This window comes from Triturus cristatus, chromosome 4_1, assembly GCF_964204655.1.
Source record: "Triturus cristatus chromosome 4_1, aTriCri1.1, whole genome shotgun sequence".
NCBI lineage: Eukaryota > Metazoa > Chordata > Amphibia > Caudata > Salamandridae > Triturus > Triturus cristatus.
Window position 1 is genome coordinate 821,168,893 of NC_140585.1, and position 17,446 is coordinate 821,186,338.

The 17,446-nt window shown below is 43.6% G+C and overlaps 1 protein-coding gene across 2 annotated transcripts in view; it reads right to left on the minus strand.

Annotated features, from left to right (window-relative positions):
* The window catches only part of CPM (carboxypeptidase M), a 283,079-nt gene extending 268,222 nt beyond the window's left edge, over positions 1 to 14,857 (minus strand). The window contains exon 1 of one of the 2 annotated variants that reach the window (XM_085653479.1): positions 14,517 to 14,857. In XM_085653479.1, the coding sequence (XP_085509605.1) occupies positions 14,517 to 14,525 (9 nt within the window). In that variant the 5' untranslated portion in view covers positions 14,526 to 14,857. The remainder of the gene's footprint in view (positions 1 to 14,516) is intronic. The other variant, XM_085653480.1, reaches the window with a different exon arrangement.
* Positions 14,858 to 17,446: the final 2,589 nt, after the last annotated feature.

Below are 17,446 nucleotides of genomic sequence, written 5' to 3' on the forward strand. Positions count from 1 at the left end.
TGCATCAGTGTGGCCAGTGCGACGAGCCACAGGGCTGAAGCAGGAATTAAGCAGAGTATTACTAGTGCTTGTGAGTGGATTAAAAGAAGTTCTCAGGCCACATGTCGAGCAACAATTGGGGCCCGCTGTATCATAGTCGATCAACAGGGCCGGCAGCTGGCACTTACCAGTGTTTAAAGGCATAAGTTCATCCTGCAGGTAACTGATTCTGTTAACACACACAGAGCCCATGGCGCTGGTCGCGGTCTTGGCGCGGACGGGCACAGACGGGCTTGCCTTAGGCGCGCCTTCGGACTGCAGAATCCAACTTTCAAGATGGATGCTCATAGTTACTTTCCCGGTAACTTGCATAAAAATCAGATGGTCTCTGTCAATTGTGTGTTCCGTTGTGATATAAAGCACTTAACTTGCCCTAGAATTTTTTCCGTTGGGATTTTCAGTGAAGCACGAAAAACTAAAGGGGAGTTATGAAAATCTTGCATTGGACTTTTTTGTTAACAGTATGAAAAACTGCCAAAAATAGTGCAGTTTTCGCTTTTCCTTTGGGACTGGGTAAAAGCATCCATGTCTCCTGAAAAAAACTCAGTTCTAAGATGTGGCGTCACAGCCAGAGGTTCTGACACCAGCCTCAAGTCTCCGACACCAGGTTTGAGTCTCGGCGTTATCTCATATCCTGGCCATCACTTAATCTACCCATGCCTAAAAGAGAAACAAAAACAGAATGTGTCGCAGTGTTATGTAACTCGTGTTTATGTATGTGCTTCAAATGCCTCTGGGTGCCCAAAAAGACAAAAAATGCCCATTGTAGTGGGGCAGGGGGGTTTTAAACACCAATTGCCCCTTGTCAACCTCTGTGGGGTGGGCTGAACCAGGATGGCAAGTATTATTGCATGTATGGCACTGCTCTCTTCTAACTCCGGCTGCAGTTAATCAAGCCTTCACTGTGGAAAGTGGTATTGTTTGGTTTTCCTCGTCATGTGTTCCCTTTCTGAGTTGCTAAGCTGAACTGAAGAGGACACACTGCCACATCGTTTAGGCTCTGGGTGGAGAGCGTGTCCTTTACTTTTATTTCCCCTTAATTAGTGTTGTACTCACTGTCTTTTTTTATTTTTACAGTAAGTTTGTTCTATATGTATTGTGTAATTACCTGAACACCCATTTTCACCCAAAAAACGCACGTATTGCACATGTTCTTATTTTTAAAAACACCCACAAACGTTACTACAGCGCAGCTGCAACCTATTTGATTTATTTAATCACCAAAAAGGCAAAGCTGTCCACACAGTTCCACTACACACATTTCAACTACACACATTTCCAATCCACACCACATAATTCGACAACAAACCACATAACTCAATTCCACAACACAGTTACACAACACGCCACATACATCGAATCCACAACTCAGAATTCCACATCATGCCACAAAATTCAACATCACACCACATAATTAAAGTACATCACATACCACTCCACAACACAAACTACCATTCCACATAGTTACACTCCATAACACACAATCCGATGCCACATAATTCCAATATAATCAATAACACATATTATCCACACAATTCCACAGCACACAATGCCACATAATTCCACTACACAAATCCACTCCACACCACACAATTCCACGCCACAAAATTCCACAACTAAGTAATCCAATCCAATCCACATAATTCCATTGCAGATCAAATACATACACTCCATAAAACATAGATAAGACGCATTGCCATTTACAATGCCAAAACAAACAAATGCGAGGCCGATAGCATTTCCAATGCTTGTTTTAAATATTGTCATTTTGAATCACTGAACGAACATGTATTCACTCATGTGAGGAACTTTCAATAGGTAAAATTACTTTCAATTGTTACTTTAACAATTCATGTGTGAGTTTATTTATTTTGTATAGATTCCACGCAGTCATGAGTCTCCTTCAGAGCACTATTAGGAACGTAACATGATCAAAACCCTCTGGGAGCCCAGGATATAGAATTCCACTTATGTCTTTTTGCACTCTTTGTTCAAGATATTACAAATAAGTGTGTTTGCAATTAAGTGGATACATATAAATGAACAGTTTATAAGTGAACATGCACATTAATCTATATATCATTTTACAAAGCAAATACAAGGAGCTGATGGATGCAGCACTGAAACACTGAAATACTGAAATATCATTTTACATACATATATAATCTACATGACACAATTTTGAACCTGAGCCTCCAGAATTTTTTTTCCAATTATTCTTAAAATGACAGATGAAAAATATGCCAATTAGACCTTGTAGCTTTACTTTCACTATTCAATGTGGGCAGCTTGGTTATCTGAAAGGGGTATTTGGTGCTGTACACAATAATTTTAAAAAAAGCATTGGCAAAGCCAGTAGGTCACTACTGTGAGATCGATTGGCTTTACAGCATGAACAAAAGTAAAACAAATGGTGTGATGTGACGTCGTAAATTTGTAGGTGCACACAACCAATCCGACCTGGATTGGTAAATTATAAATATGAATAGGCTTTCCTGTTTTCAGTTTCTATTTTTGGTAAAATCTGGTGGGGGGTTTTCAGTGTTTTCAAGTAATTTCAATACCTTGAAAAAACAGTGGTTATCTAAGATCCAATCCTGGTTCCATCACAACCACCTAAAACGTAACCCTAAAAAAACAGAAATCATTCTATACTCTCCTAAAAACAACTCTCTCCCTATTCTACATTGGATCTCTGACATCAAAGCTCTTAACTGCTCTCTCTCCATCTCTAGCTTAGTCAAATCCCTTGGCATTAGCATCAACCAGAACCTCAGTCTTACTCCCTATATAAAAAATTCAGCCAAAGGCACTCTCTTCACACTCCACCATCTTAAAAAAATTAAACCCTTTATTCCTGCCGATGACTTTAAATCAGTGGTACAATCATTGGTCCTATCTAAACTCGACTACGGTAATGCCACTCTCTCTGGAACTCTCAAAGTCCACCTTGCCCCTATCAAATCAACCTTACTGCCAGGCTTATTACTGACTGTAAGCGGTTTGATCACATCTCCCCCGTCCTCAAAGACCTTAAATGGCTTCCTATTGAAGGCAGATCCACTTACAAGACTGCCTGCATCACACACAAAGCCCTCCATCAAAACCCCCCATCTTACCTCTCTGATAAACTCCACAAATCGGGCTGTACCAGAACTATGAGGAGCACTAATGCTCTCATCCTAATCCCACCCTTATTAAAAAAGAAATCTACACAATCTCGCTCTGTCTCTGGAAACGCGCCTGCTGTATGGAATGCTCTCCCTAAGGAACTGCGTTGCAACTCCTCCTACCCCAGCTTCAAAAAAGACCTCAAACTGCTCCTTCTCAACAAATACTGGGGTCCCTAATTACATTATCACTGGATATATATTCTTACCCCTGCCCTAACTCTTTCATTTATGACCACCTCTCCCCCCTTTTCTTAGCATAGAAAACCTCCTTCCGCCTTCATCCCCTGTACCCCTCACCCTCCTTAGTAACCCTACTCTCTCTCTCCCTCCTCCATCCAATAACTAACCTTTGCTTTCCTCCATGCCTATTATCTCCGATATGTTGTTAGATTTATGATATCTCTGTTAATTTTTACCTCATTTAAATCAATCATTGTATGCCTAGTTTTTTTTAACTTATGTGTATAAAAGTTATACTGAAATTCTGTTTTACCTAATCCTGTAAAGCCCTCTGATACTCTTGGGTCCAGCCAGCGCTATATAAAACCTTTTAAATAAAAATAAATAAATAAATCAGTGGTTACACATTTTCGTGCCATTAAAAACTACCAGAAACAGAGTTTTTCGTGTGTTTATGGAACTTTTTCCTTTTATTATTGCTTGCTTTCTGCAGGGATAGTACATGGTATATAGACAATGTACGTACACTGTATATGAGGGCCAAATACATTTTTGCAAATCAAACTTATTGTAGTACACCATACAATACTTCTTCAGTGAGTCTTTTGTCACGCACGCTCGCTCTTTCCTTCCCATGTAAACTTTTAGCTGTCAAAAGGCCCTTTTCAATATTGGCACTTGAGACGGGCAACACCAAAATAACCAGTACACAATTTGCTAACTCTGGTCACTGGCATAGGTTTCCATGCCAATACTGTTGCACCTGAAGATTGTGACAGGCTCTGCAACATATGCGTTGAACTGGGCGCATATGTCCTCAGAGTTATCGAAGCTGTCAAAATTGAGGCAGCACTTCTGAAACTCCGGAGAAAATTTCCCTTTACAGAAGGGATCTACAACTTGTGCAGAGTACCACAGTGAGGCATCATTGACTTCAAATGCCATGGTTGATGAAGGGCTATTTCTCATACATTGTAAAATAAAAGTTCCTGAAATGCTTCTCAACATTTCTTTACTTACCAAGTGGCAAGCACTCTAACATGGAACATGTTGCAGTGCCAGAGTCACTAAAAGTGTCGCTCAGCCTACTCTCAAGAAGATGTTTCACATCTACACCAATTATGCTGAACACTTGGTAGACAAGAGTGTTTTCAAACTCTAGTTTTTTATTATGTCCACTAAAGCAGTCATGCTTTTCTGTAAAAATCTAAAAATGCAATAGAGTGTACTTATTTTCAAATCATTATCAATATGTGACCAAATATCCTCACATTTCTTGTCTTTGGCATCATCACCCAGCAAAAGTTCTGTAAACGGTTGCCACATGGATAATATAGCATTCATGGCCTCTAGGACTGAGAACCACCAGCTAAGTGACACAGTTGGGGGGACTTTTTCTTTGATGCCAAACAAAGCACAAAATGAGAAATATTTGCATTTTAATTTCTGCGCATAACAAAACAGTGCACCAAAATGGAGTAAAAAGTCAATCGCATTCTTCATTAACTCTGAAGATTGTAAAGATGCTTTCAACATACCATCTAACAAGTGGGAAGGATCTCTTACAGGGAAGTACTTCAGCTCAGGTATCGATTTTGACAGGTCATCACACAACTTTTTCACATACGTAGCTGAATCACTGTAAATACAAACAATATCACTCCAATCTTTGTAGAACTTGGTAGGGACTTTTTGCAGCAGAATTCCAAATGACACTGCGATCCATGTTTTCTAAAAGTCTGGTGTCATGCTTTCACCAGTATCCCAGATGCTTTGTGACTGCACTCTTTTCACATATACCTGTCACAATACCTTGAATTGAATGCTTAAAGCCCGGGCCGTTTGTCAATTCACCTACTATCAATACTGACTCACTAGAAAAGGGAGCTAATGTATCAAGGTTTTTTACCCATTCTCTGTGGGTAAATGTGATGGTACATATTGGGAAAGATTCTTATGAAACCTACATTTTTCTTATCGGTGAAAGACTTAAACGTAGCCAAAAAATCAAATATGATTTCGATATTTCCTGATTCTCTACAGTTTATAAAATAAATAAACAACATGCTTCTAACCCTTGAATCTTTAGACCAAAGACCACAAAACTGAAAAAAGCATTGGCATAGCCAATTGGTCTCCCCTTTGGGGCCTTATAAGTGTTTAACCATGCAACAGTTAATGTTGTTGCACCAAGGATATTGTGCTGCATAACTAAATACTTATAAGGTCCCAAAAGCGAGACCTATTGGCTATTCCAATGCTTGTTGAACATGGAAGCAAAGAAATACAAGCATTTCCAATGCAATAGGTCTCGCATTTACGCGAGTTTAAGCTGTTAGCATTGTAAATGACAATGCCTTTTATTTATGTTTTAAAAACCAAAACATAATTAAAAGGCATTGTCATTTACAATGCCAATAGCTCAAACTCGCGTAAATGCGAGACCTATTGCATTGCAAATGCTTGTTTATATATGGTGATTTGTAACATATCTTGGGAGAAGTTTCCTTATGAAATCGAGGTTAACACCATGCAGATCCACCCAGCAGTGGGTGGGTTTTTGAGGTGCCATGGGAGAAGGCGCACACACTAATTAAACACGAATTTGTAGAGTAAATGCCACTCAGCTGTCTTCATGGGGTGAATCAAATCGGGAGACAGAAACAAAGAGCGATTACATGTAATTAACCCCCCTGCAATGTAGACGTCTAGCACCGTTCACTCACGCTGTCATTAAAATAGGAACTCATCAACAAACAAGACATACTTTGTCTTCATAGAACAGATACGGGTGATGCTATTGCATTTGTCTTCTCGCGTTATTGCAGAATGTGCTGCTGAAGCAAACAGGAGTAATATTAAAGTAAGACTTTTTTCTAGGAACGAAGAAAAAAAAACCTCTTTTCTGCTTCCGATAAGTGTACCCCATCAAGGTTATCTTTTGCTCGCAATATGAAGAACTTGGCGCCTGCACGGCAGATAGGCCTGACATGCGAACAGAAAGAGGCCGCTGCACTTTTGTTGTAAAATATTTAGACTGCAGATAGCGCGGAGGTCTAAGCAGGGCCCTTTTAATGTTCCACTGCTCGCTCGAGCAAAATCCACAGAAATACGGAATTCTGGGTTTCTGGCGACCACCTGGAATAAATACCTCATTTGAGCCTCTTTCTTCATAAGAAGAGAGTTATTTATCTGCAGGTCGAAGTCAAGAGGGACGGGGTTAATGAAACACCCTGCAAACTACCTGGGTGAATAGATAATATAATCGCTGCACTGATATTATGAGCAGGCTCGACTTCATCGAAGTATGGCGTTTCTTGTGTAGAGCAGAGAGGAGGGATAAGAGAAAGGAGACATGAGAGAGAAAAAGACGAGTAAAGGGAGTTAAAGTTTAAAAAGCAGAGAGGAGGAATAAGAGAAAGGAGACATGAGAGAGAAAAAGACGAATAAAGGGAGTTAAAGTTAAAAAAAAAAAAGGCATGCAGGCTGCAGCAGGAGAGAGAGGCGGAGGGGTGCACCCGCGAGTGGTGCGCACGCACTGGGGAGAGCTCTTTTTCAAAGCACATACTCGTGCTTGTGGCGCGCCACTGCACACTCCCGCAAGCTGTATGCCGCCACAAGCAAGAGTATGTGCTTTGAAAAAGAGCTGCACGACGGCTAAAGGTCTCCTACGCAGCGCATGTGCGCTGCGTAGGCGAGACCTAAAAAGAAAGAGGAAACAATTTTGGTGACATCCCTAAACAACAAAACTCAAGCAAAATAATGTTAGCCTAATCTAGCCTAGTCTTTCCTACTGCTAACTTATATAAGAAAATTACATTGTATTGGCCCCTTTAGGAAGAAATAAAAATTACTCTTTCACTCTCCGTTTCTTTGAATGGCATTTAGTTTTTGGTTGTGCATGGTATTTTTCCGTGTTTATATGTTTACACTGGTGAGGGCTATTTCCCTTCCGGTGGGGTTTTATCAGTTATTTTAGGTTTAAACCTAAAACCGGACAGCCTAAATGTGAAGTAGCGCGAGAGCGCTACTGTTACAACAGTGGAAGGGCGAAAGGGCCAGCAGCAATCTGCTGCTGAACCCTCTAAAAAACAAATAGGTAAAATAAAAAATAAAAACATAGGACCGCACGGAAGGATGCAACAGAAGAGTTGGTCAAGGTAATGGGTGGAGGACGAAAGAAAAAGACGCACATCAGGGAAGGAGAACAGAGAGGGTAGGGGAGAAACATAGAAGGGAGATAACAACACAGGGTGAAGGAAGAAGCACCTGGGCTACAGCAACACAACTCATGAGAGAGAGAAGCACATGGACAAAAGAGAACAACATAGAGTGCAGTGGGAGAGAGGCACAAGAGGGAGACAGGTGAAAACATAGGCACTCTCATGGAGTGATTAAGAAAAAAATAGTTCCCTAAAAGTGAGTAATGGAAGGATTAGGAGAGAGAGGTAAATTCAATTCAAAGAATTTCTTAAGCACATGGCTACCTGATGGGCTTCCCAGCGCTAAAAGGTTTTCCAGACTTCTAGGAAATCATGATTACACAAACAAATATGTTTCAAGATGTTTCCTGAACAAACACAAGATGGACAAGGCGAGCTCTCAAATAAGAAGTAAATGGTAAGCAATGGGCGGTTAAACATGGATTGAAACTTGTGACCTGTCAGTCTCTATGTGGAAGTCTCTCTGTGGTCCCAGTTTCCGTGTTTGCCAACTTTGTAAGCACTCACAAACTAACTAAAATGCCTGTATTGGGCTGTATGAAGATATCTGGGCACTTGCACTGATTTACATACCTGTTTTTAATGGCAGGGTGCACCATCCCTTCCTATAAGTCGCTGGTGACTAATTTGAGGTGTTGCGCTTCTGCGACCATTAGCTCGGTAGATGCTAACAGATGGCCTACGCCATCTGTGCCAAACGACTTCTTGAAAGCACTTTATAGAGGGCACTTTACCTGAACCTTGACAAGAAACCCAGCCCTATATTTGTAATTGATGTTTCCAGGCTGCGCATTAAGTACTTTTTGCATTAACAGGTTTTACTTACTTTCCAGTTCAGTTATATCTGGTTTTCCTGTCGGTTCAGTTTGAACCTCGTGAAACAGTCCGCAGGTGTTCCACCTGCTTAGCAAGTCCTGTGACGAGGGGCACGGGCATTGGGCACATAGTCCATTTTTTTCCGAATGATGGTATTTTCAAGACCTACCCATTGTGTGTGCGCTCACAGGGCCGGGGGGTGCATGGGACTTAACAGGTGTTGTTCATGGAAACTAAGGAAGCTGTTTCGAATTGCAAAGCCAATTTTGTACAGAGTGTCACTTCAACAGTTCAAATGTCGCCTTGTTTATCCAACTAATACACCGGCGTTGTTTGTCATCATATCTCTCCATAGAGTAAAAATACCTATCCCAAAAGTGCGGAAAACACACACAGAACATTCCAACAGGTCTGGTGATGGTCTCCACTGACTTTAGGGTTAGGCAACTCTTCTTTTGTTTTGTCATGATTTTTTGTAAAACTTTATTTTTGGGAGAGCTTCTTGGCAATCACCAATATATCGCCAGCAGTAGCCAAAGCAATAATAAAAAAATCCACGAAGCAGGTAAAGGGTTTTTATACTGCGTGGCTTTTTAATCATTGTTGTGCTTCCTATTAGATTCTTCAGGATTGCAGGGTGCAGTACCACAAGTTGTTACGAGGTGTCCATCTGGAGTTTAAAAGGGACCTCTATTAGCCACATTAGGTACAGAGGTGTAGCTTGGTCATTAAGACTGGGGTGGTGTGAGCTTCAGGTTTTCCAACAATCAGGCAAACATAGAATGTTAAAATACGAGGGGCCTAACGGACAGTGGAAAGGGAGAGAAATGCTGATTGGTAGGGGTAGTAAGTTAGGGAAAACACAATATTTTTAAAATAACCAAAAAAAATTAGGACTTTCAAAACAGAAAGGGAAGGTCTGTGTGTGTGTTTTTGTCTGTGTGGATGTAAAAATTCCTGGAGAAATCCAGCAGACACCTCACCATATCCGACTGAAAGCATCTCTACCCAAATATTTATCAGAAAATACATTTATTCGGTTCGGGCGGTGTAACACCCCAAACATCTCCTCTGAAGTGACGCCCTTGATAAGGTACTTGCACCCTGCAATTCTGCAACCCTCATTTTTTTTTAAGGAAGAACACATGTAACAGGGGCAGTGTGCTGGGAGCAGGGCTTAATTTGTGCCGGTGCTTTCCGGTGCTTAGCACCCGCACTTATTTGACAGGGCCGGGTCTACAGTCTACAGCACGCATCTGCTGCGCAAGTCACATTTATTTTTCAATTTAACTTACTACTGCACTCTCGTGCAGCCGCTGCGTGTTTTTTTTTACATCTTCTGAGTAGGTCACAGCGCCGGCGGTTAAAAGCGTTGCTGTGGGACTTAGACACTTAGCCTGCTGCAGAGGAAGTTCATTATTTATAAATACATTTAAATATATGACTGTTTTGATGGTGGCACCACACTGCGCGCCGCGGCGGTCTTAGCCACTTGCCTGTGGGCGGGCCGCAAGGCCGGAGGACAATGATTTGGGCTGGATTTGGGTTATATTGGGGTAGGGGCTGTGCGGCAATGTGCGCATATTTTTTTCACAATGCCACGCCCCAGCATAACCACCGCAGCGTGCAGCAGCTCACCAAGAGTCATCGCGTTCAAGTCGGCCCGACCCCGACAACCGTGGCGTTGCGTTGAGGGCATCGATCAGCCAGTAAGTAGCAGTACTGTGTCTGGTAGTAGTAAGCAGCTCAAGGCCTAGACTGAGACTAATGCTTTGTGGGGAAAAAAAAGAATGAATTAAGCAAAGAGGGATTTACGGAAGAGAGTGTTCTCTGGCACGTGCGCTTTCAAATTGCTATTGTTGGGCCTCACGGAAAACCTAGCAAACGTTTCGGGTAGTTCGCAAAAACTCTGACAGACTGAGGCCGCAAATTCGAAAGTTGAAAACTGTACGAAGAAGCCTTCACTGAGTACAATACGGTCAGAGTTGCCGGAGATCGGGTTTCGAGTCTCAGGGTCGACTATCCTGTTATTCTGGGCCAATCACTTAATTCCACGCGCGTTCCAAAAAATGAATCTTTTCTAGTGAAATGTAACTGGTGCTAATGTAAAGCACTCCAATACCTTCGGGTCGAGTTTGCGCTATACAAAACCGCAAAAAAAGGGCCACTTGGCCACAAGAAGTCTGAGAGCATCTAGGAGTAGTCTATGGGTTTTCAAATTTAGCACCCCAACGAAATATAGAGCAAAACCAAAACCAAACCGCGACAGGAGAATTTTTTTTTTAATCCAAATTGGGCCACCTTATGTCTGCAGAAAAAAGTGAAAAAATATACATAGAGAGATATCATGGCGGATATAGAAGAGGGTGGTGGGAAGCTACGCATTTCTATTAATGGTGGTAAGCTCTGCTTGCCCATATATGGGCAAGGGAAGCTATGCATTTCTATTGGTGGTGGCAAGCTCGGCTTTAGTGTTCTTGCTCATGTATGGGCAAGGGGAATTTCAGGTGTCACCAGAGTTACCTTGGATCAATTATTGCAGTTCCCACTAGACTGGTGTAAGTTACTAGAAGATGTTAGCTTGGGTTTCGTTCTTGGGTATCCCACCCAACTCCCCTTCGAGGGTGAATATTGCAAGAATTAATTCCGGAATATTTCCTTCTATCACTTCTTCTGTTGATCTCTTTTTGAGAACACAAGGCGGCTGAAAGTCTCTTCAGTGTATTGGGGAGCACAAGTATGTATGGACGTTTTTGGGAGAAACTTTGAAGGAGCTATAGACATGCCCTGGTGTCTTTACATTTGGTTAAAGGATGTTTTTGTCGAGGCACGACAAACTCACAAAATCAAATCCTGTGTACCATAGCCCTACACAATAATATAATTACAAAGTAATAAACTAATGTATCAATCTCTTTCTTATCTCCCCACCCTGAAACACATCAGCTGCCCCGACCTCTCCTGACTCTAATGCTCCCTCTCCTGTCCAGCAACACATCTCATGCACCTTCACACACCTCTGGACCATCCTGCTCCTGACAGTCTCCTGGCCTTGTATCTTTTTACTGCCATTGTCAGTGTTTAACTTCCTTGGCTAACCAGCCTGCGACCACACGTGACTTCTGAAAGGACCAGGGCTGTTTTCTGATCTACTGGTCTATTCCTCCTGAACCTCCATGTAACTATTTAGCCCTGAGGGTTTAAAACAAACTGCAGCGTTCTTGGTGCTTTAGAGTTAATTCCTTGTGTTTGAGATGGAAGGCATTTTGGATGTGAGTGAAGTTAGCTGTGCAGAGCTGGTACAGTGCTATGTGGCCCTGCTTCCCTGGATGGCAAGGAGGTGCCATCACAGTAGGGCCTTCGGGTAGTGAAAACTGTCTCCCTATGAGGGGGCCTCGAGGTTTGAAGTGGATGGAGTAGAATGACTGGTCCTACTGTCCCATCTGAGGTCTGCGCAAGGATCCTACCTTCAGGAAAATGCCAGGGTAGTTCCTGTTTCAACCCACACCCCCTCTCTCCCCCCCATCCCATCTGAGGGCGCCCACTGCTCATGGGGTTGAGTAGGACCCGGTTGAGCCCTCTGCTTACAGCTGTAATTTGTTGTTGGCTTGAGTGAGCTTCCAGGACCTTTCTATCCTCTAGAGTTGTAAAGGCCCCCCTCATAACTATGCTGGTGACCGGCTGCAGGCAGGGTATATAAATGTAGGGTGCGTGCAACCTTAGTGCCAGTGCTTAATTTGAGCCTGTTGTTTCCAGTGCCCAGCACTGCACTTAATCACCAACACCAGCACTTTTCATGAGCACCAGTTAAATCTGAAGTCAGTAGCTCTGGCCAATGTGCCACATCCTCTCCCCACTTTCATGGTTAACAGTTGGATCTGTTTTTAATGGCGCTAACAGGAGAAATTAGCTGGTGCAAGCTGCCTCCTAATGAGAGCCCCTGCACTTATTTATTTACAAATTAACCACTGGCTGGGAGGGTCCGAAACAGCAAAAGCCGGGAAGAATTAACCATATTCACCAATCAGAAGCAGCCATTTACACAGGGCATTAACAGGAGCCAATAGAATACAAGGGAGGTGCTTCAAGCCTATGCTCTAGATACAGCATGTCTCTAGTAGCCTGCGCATGCAGTGCATGCGCTGCCTAGGTGAGACCTAAAAACGAAAGTACTAGTAGAAAAAGTAATGCCAGTTCTAGGTGTGCAACTATTCACAGCTGACATTAGACAAAATGGAAGCTTTGTGCCAGTGGTGTAACACAGGCCCCTGCGGTGCGGGGGGGGAGGGGGGTGCCCAAGCGCCAGGGACCCCATCAGCACAATACTCTGACTGGAGAGCTCTGATTGAGTCCAGAGGGGGCCCGCCTCCCGTTTCATTATGCAAGTGCTCTGCACGTGGGTCACTGGTGCAGTCTACCTCAGAGTGATGCGGTGATCTCTGTGCCTCAGGAGCCTGTCTTTGCAATGCAGGCTGCATGACTGAACTGGACTTTCAGACACTTGGTCTCCGTCCAGTCCAACAGCCCTTTGGCTAAACCCACGTGGGCAATCACCCGTTCGTTCTGTTACCAAAATAAGAGCACTTAAAGCAGGCTAAAACAGAGGTATTGCCTGCTGTATGTAACTAACATGACATTTGTACAGCGCACTGTCCATACTCAGCCAGTGTGACCCTAACCGGGGCATAACATGTGGAAACGTTTCAAACATTTACAGCTAAGTGTAAATAAGACATCGAGACAAGCTTTCAGAGCCGGGATTCAGGGGCACGAGTCAAAGTTCTCCAGGGATTCAGGCGCTCACAGAATTCAAAATTAGGTTGATATGATAGACTTTTGGAGAGCCCCTGGTTAAATAAACACACTTAAACTGACACTGGGGAGTCAGTTTACTCACATCAGAGGCGTAGCTAGAGCTTGTGGCGCCCGGGGCTATCCCTCAGATTGCCGCCGCGGGGAGGGTGGGGGGGGGGTAGGGGGAGGCGTTTGCTGGGGAAAAAGGACGGCAAGCACTTGAAAGAGGACCGAGAGACACGTAGTATCGCCGCTAATAGTTACCTCAATCATGCAAGTTACATGCACATACATGACACGGTCCAAGGCTACACAGTTGAATACACCGGTGACTGGCAGTACAAAAGAGAACACACAGACTGCATGATCTATCTGGGGACTCAGAAAAACCGCATGTGACATCCATCAGAGAGCTGCGTGAACAATTACCTGGTAATCCCCTCAGAACAATGCAAACATGCACATACATGACACTGTTCCCCCCATTAAAGCAGTGCACTTTGTGATCTGCATGGTACATGTTCTTTGCAGCAGGCACATTAACCCTCTGTGCTACCTTTCGAGGAGTCAACCCTTCCACTAGACACAACTCGGATCTCTCTCTAGGAAGTCTCACATACATTCAAGCCCAATGTTAGCAAATATTCAATCCAGCCCACTAAGGTCTCAACTTAGACCGATTGACGACGTGCATGGAACTGAAGGGTCTCGAAATGCACCATACTGGCGCCAAACAAAAAGTAGTTAAAATCAGTTTCAAGAAATTTAACCTTTAATAAATACACTTCACACCACAAATTGAATAGCCTCGCTGCGCTAAAAAATGATACTGACTTCACCACTCATAGGGCCTATTTAGGCGTTGTTGAATGACTACATCAAATATTATCTATCGGCGCAGAGATTTTATAAAACTGCTACTTTAGATGCTCTCTTAGTTGTATTGTTTTTCATAAGTAAATCAATTGTTTATATATTTTTTAGACGTAAAATAGTTCATGAAAAGGAGACGGAGAACACTACTATCGTGTAGGATATGTGGCCCTTACAGGTCCAGCCAGGTGACTTACATTCAAATCCCGTATTGTGTGATCTTGGAGACATTGCTTTATCCCCTACCAATCAGTTCCCAAATATTAGAAGCTACGGGACTCCACTATAGAGTACTACATAAGAAATATTTCCGCATAGTTTAACAGTCGCAGTCGTGTGTAGTATACGGCATTATAAACATTACATGCAAAAAGAAAGATCGGGAAATAAAAAAGTGAAGTGGCCGCAAGTTGTTTACCTTGCGCATCTCTAGCTCGCAGCGCGTCTTCACGAGACCTCCTTTGCCTCCTTGAACTGCCCCAGTAGCATCGCCCGCTGCTGCGCCGGCTTCCCTGAAGCAGCCCCGTCCGAGCCTCGCGCTGACAGGAACTGGTCCGGCCGTGCCTGTCGCCTGCCAAGCTGGCTCAGCAGACTGTCACCGCCCACGCTCCACCCGCAGCTGCCTGGTGCCTCCCCGGTGTCCTCCTCCACGCCCCGGGCTGAGGAGGCCCCCACACGGCGGTCTGCAGGGGAACAGTGTCCGGTAGTCTGGTTCCTGCCTGGATGCTGTCATGTCTCACCTACAAGCCCATACTTGAGTACACTGTCAGTCAGAAGCCGAAGAGTGAACCCGGGCAACGCCACCGTGAAGCGCGCGCGTGTCTCCTATTTAAACGCACAAGCCTGAGCGGTAACTACCACACACCCCGACCGTAGAGGCGGAAGAAAGTCGTACACGCGAACTGCAGTGGAAATGACACATTTCCTATTGAACTCCACACACAGACATAGGATCCAGGCATGGACTTCATTTAGGGTCTTCAGATTATGACGCTGTTGAGCACACTCGAACTTCCTATCACAGATTGCCAAAATATTCTCCTACCCTAAAATCTGTGTTTGTGGAATCTCTCAAGGCGGGTAAAGAATCATAGAATGTGTTATGCACTGCCATATCCATGTGCTACAAATTGATTTAGGGTTGTCTTTGACTTGAAAAGAGTGTGAATGCCTGCATGATACTTTGCTATTGACTACAGATTAACTCAGCCTGCCGGGTGAATGTCATGCAGCTTCTTTCTTCTTGGCGCCTTTTAGATGCCTGGGTATGAAAGCTATACATCATATTGATACGTTGTGAAGCTTCTACTCATTTTATTGTACTGTAATCGCAGTTATATAGCGCTTGCTACTCACGACGAGGCGTTGAAGCGCTTTATGACGCAGCAATAAAAATTTATCCGCTGAATCGGTGCTCAGCTTCATCTACAACTTTTGTTTTTATTGTGGTGAAGGTATATGATTGATCCTTTTTAAAGTCTATCATGAATCTCAGTGTATTTTATTTTTTGCGTTTTAATTCACGTTTCTAGGATAATTGTGGCTTTCCTGATGAAGGTGCAGAGTGCACCGAAACGCGTGTAGAAGACCCATCATACAGCCACCTTTTCATCATTACTGTGTTATATGTTTGTCGTGATTTGCTTTGATCACATTTATATAGTTGTGTGCTAATTGGATTATTTTAGTGATTTATTGTTATGTATAATTTTTGTCTTTTCCTTATTTATGTGTATATGTATATACTGATTAGAATGTTTCAATTTATATTTTCTAATGAATCATATTTTGACGTACTTTTATCATATTTGAATTAAAGAAATGCATTTTCAAAACATCTATTCTGTTTACACTGAGGTCACTATCAAAGTTGCATGTTACTAGCTAACAGTAGCGGTCCGTGGAGGGAGTTCGGTGGGGCAGTGAGGCGGGGCGGGAGAGGGGCAGGGAGGGGAAATGTAAACACTGGAATATGGATGAACGGAGGTAAGTACACATTTAAATAAATAAAACGAATTCCTTTGCGCGCGCTGCATCGCATTTTGCAATGCAGCGCGCGCAACGAAACAGAAGCGAATGAAAGCAGAGAAAGAGGCCCGGAACGGGAGGATGCAAACAATGACTCAGAAAGCTGTAGCGCATGACAGAGAGAAGCAGGAGATGGGAATAGAACGTGAAGATAGGAAGTTTCGACTGAATATTGATAAATCGTATGTAGCCAGAGAAGAAAATGACACTTTTGTAGAGGAACTGCTAGATGCTCAACCTCCACCTCCGTATGCCCCACAGAGGGTATATCCCGCTCTTCCCCCACAGGTCTAGCTACCCGGTTCTTCTGTCTTTGCTGTTTCTGCTCCTGTTACTGTATATCAAACTGCCTTGGCCACGGCACCTCCTGTCCTTTCTTAGTCTTCGCCGTCTGTGGCAACTGTGAGTGTTAGTGCTCCTGCAACACCAATTGCTTCAACGTCTCTCCCTCCAGTTCTTACACCCACAACGCAGCCGACAATGACGTTAGTGCCTGCTCCCTCTGTTGTCACCCCCACTGTGTTCCTCCATTCCCCGACATCACTGAGTAGTGAGACACCAATGCGTGACCCTCAGGATAGAGTGGATGAAACTTAAAGAGCGTATGGGGCGTACATTGGTCCGTTCCGATGTGGGAGATGCAGAGAAACAGGTGGTGGCTAATTATGCAGCACAGTGGGCTCGTAACCCTATTTACAGTGTGGAAGATGTGTGGAGTATCATGAAAGATTATGAGCCTTTTGTGCAGCATGCCCTTAAGCACGTCGGCTACTTTGATTGGACTTTGGGAACAGCATTTCAAGGGTGCAGCACCGCAGATCATATACGATATTAGGGATCATGTGTATGTTACTGATATGGAGCCTGCTCATGCCATTGGTTGCCTATCGGGGAAGGCCACTGGAAAAGAGCCCCACCCCGGTATCTCAGTACCAGATGAGGGAGGTGTATTCTATATATCATTCCGAGATACCAGAGCTATGGGATCAGCATGATAATGTGTCTAGGCCAAGGGTAGAGGCCTGTTTCCAGTAACAGTGGGTTTATACACCATGGAAAAGGTGTTAGGTCTTGTCCCTGAAAACTCAGTTACCTGACCCCAGGAAAAATCCTACTGCACAGTACAAGGAATTGACCGAGGCCGCTTCTTCAACAGTGGTCATCACTGTCGAAGAAGCGGCCTCGGTCAATTCCTCGCGGATATCGAAATGTTCTTTGGTTTGTTGGTTCCGGTTGATTTTCGGAGACAGGTACATATACAGGATCACGTTGCAGAATTGGGTGGTACCTGGGACCAAATTAAAATATGGGATTAGGACA